The 2,500-nt window shown below is 32.5% G+C and overlaps 1 protein-coding gene across 1 annotated transcript in view; it reads right to left on the bottom strand.

The window, feature by feature from the left end:
* Positions 1-2,500, bottom strand: part of LOC119580290 (SLIT and NTRK-like protein 2) — a 9,298-nt gene that overhangs the window by 915 nt on the left and 5,883 nt on the right. The window contains exons 5-7 of the mRNA XM_037928357.1: positions 2,378-2,500; positions 1,993-2,209; positions 1-1,878 (exon numbers count right to left, since the gene is read on the bottom strand). The exon at positions 1-1,878 is cut by the window's left edge and continues 915 nt beyond it; the exon at positions 2,378-2,500 is cut by the window's right edge and continues 66 nt beyond it. Of these exons, the coding sequence (XP_037784285.1) occupies positions 1,570-1,878; positions 1,993-2,209; positions 2,378-2,500 (649 nt within the window). The 3' untranslated portion in view covers positions 1-1,569. The remainder of the gene's footprint in view (positions 1,879-1,992; positions 2,210-2,377) is intronic.

Raw genomic sequence — 2,500 nt, 5'->3', positions numbered from 1 at the left:
TCATCATCGTCGTCACCATTATTAAAATTACCATCATAATCATCACCATTATTACCGCTTGTCATTATCATTACTAATTTTGCACCAGTAAAAAAAAATACTGGTTATTCTTCACTAATAACGGATAAAGGAAGGTAGATTAGAAATACACTTTTTTAAAGTTTCATTTTAATGCGACATGTCTACGCTTCTTGCCTCATGGTTGGAGAAAAAACCCGCAAACCGCAACATTACGTTTGCTCAGGATGAAGAAAGAATATGTTAGTGGTGAGGATTTTTTTTCTCTTTTTTTTGTCTAATCTTTTATGGAGGACGCGGCTCAAAAAATGCAACCTAAATAAATTCTGGAATGTTAAAATTCGGATTAAACACGAAAACCTTCACTGAAGGTTCATAAATACATAAATGATAAATGTATATGCATATGCATATGCATATATATATATATATATATATATATATATATATATATATATATATATATATATATATATATATACATATATACATATATATATATATATATATATATATATATATATATATATATGTATATATATCATATATATATACATATATATATTACACACACACACACACACACACACACACACACACACACACACACACACACACACACACACACACACACACACACACACACACACACACACACACACACACACACACACACATTTATATAAATATATATATATATATATATATATATATATATATATTATATATATATATATATATATATATATATATATATATTACACATACATGCATAAATGCAAACACTAGTTCCTACTCCCCAAGTCTCTGCTATAAAAGCTCATAATTATGGCACTAATGTATTTATTAACAAGTTCAAATTATGTAGAGAAGTCATTCAAATTAATTTTGAGTAGGACTAAAATACATAGACACGAGCATCCTGTTTCGGGGATACCGAACATATGTATGTCTTTGCATACATTACTGGAATGTTAGTAACCCATCTGTTATCCTTAAAATCATAATAAGAAGAAAGACAAAATATATTTTATATGTACAAATATAACTAAATATAACTGCTAGATAACATTCTTTCATAATAACACGATGAAATAACAAACAGTGTCCTTAAAAATAAATCTTTAAAAGCATCATCACAAATATAACAGTTCATAATCATTCAGAATAATGATTTACAAAGACTACTGTTAGTCGAAATTCACATAATTACCTGCTCCGTCACAAGGAATGATTGCGAAACCTTCATAAAATAAGATCAAATTATTAAATAACAACCAACTATTCACTCAATTTACATCTAGTTTCTGTGTTGTTACTGTTAATACAACTCGTCAAGTTACAACAACCTCTATAAAATAAACATCTATCTGTAAAAAATACACACATTAACGATTCGCAAGAGCACACCACTCTTTTCACACTGCATAGTTATCGACTGCGAAAATTAACGTGTTGAAAACTATCCTAACAAAAGACAACGTATATTCTAAGTGGCGCTCTGTTATAGACACACTATACTACTACACATGCCTCTGCTATAGCTTATAACTAGACATTCACTTCCCTCGGAGTTTCCTCGTCGGCAATCCCTGTATAGCCAACGTATCTGGTTATGAATGTCCAGATAGGTGTAGCCAAGTACTTTAAATTCTGACGATGGAAGTAAGCTACGGCTAGCAACAGAGATGACGTAAAAACCAGCAAGAATGACAGAGCGCCAATAGTTGCTGATGAGTAGCCAGTGATGTGGTGATCTCCATAATGGGTGTTGTGGAAATCTTCAAGCTCGCGTTCCGTGAAGATGTCGTCGCTGATACTAGTTTTGCTCTTGAACGAAGGACAAGTCAACTGCTGCACCTGGAGAAAAGAAACTAACTTTAAAACAAACGCCATGGGTCCTGGAATATGACAGATATTCCTCAACAGGTCACCTTAACAAAAAATTGCGCCGTTATGACAGGAAGTCCCTACCTCCTGAAGTCTCTTCTCGATATTTGTTCTTGGATACCCATCAAAGCATGTATAGTTTGAGCTATTCGTCACGTGTATTTTCGTTAAGTTTAGCCAATGAATGAAGGCCTCGGAGCGGCAGTCACATGCAAAGGGATTTTCTTTCATATTTATCTCCAGTACACTTCCTTTTTTATTAGAAAAGGCATCTAGTCTTGTCATTGCCTCATCAGTAAGTCTGGAAAAATAAGATGTATTATATATCGCCTCAAATATATCACAAACTTTCTTTGCTTTATATGTTTTGTCAATCCATATACTTCTTACAGATTGAATCCAGTATCTATTATTAATATCACCACATCAAAATACCTTTAAGTAAATTACACAATTAACAAAATCATACCTGAAAATCATGTTTCTCTCTAAATCAATATATCGCAACTCAGGAAGACAATCTATCCTGAAGTCAAAATCCATCAGTCTGTTGTCTCCAAGGAAGATCTGCTCTAATCTGGGAACCTGACAG

The sequence above is a fragment of the Penaeus monodon genome, chromosome 13 (genome assembly GCF_015228065.2).
Source record: "Penaeus monodon isolate SGIC_2016 chromosome 13, NSTDA_Pmon_1, whole genome shotgun sequence".
Lineage (NCBI taxonomy): Eukaryota > Metazoa > Arthropoda > Malacostraca > Decapoda > Penaeidae > Penaeus > Penaeus monodon.
Note: the sequence above shows the minus strand (reverse complement) of the source record. Positions and strands in the feature narration are given on the sequence as shown.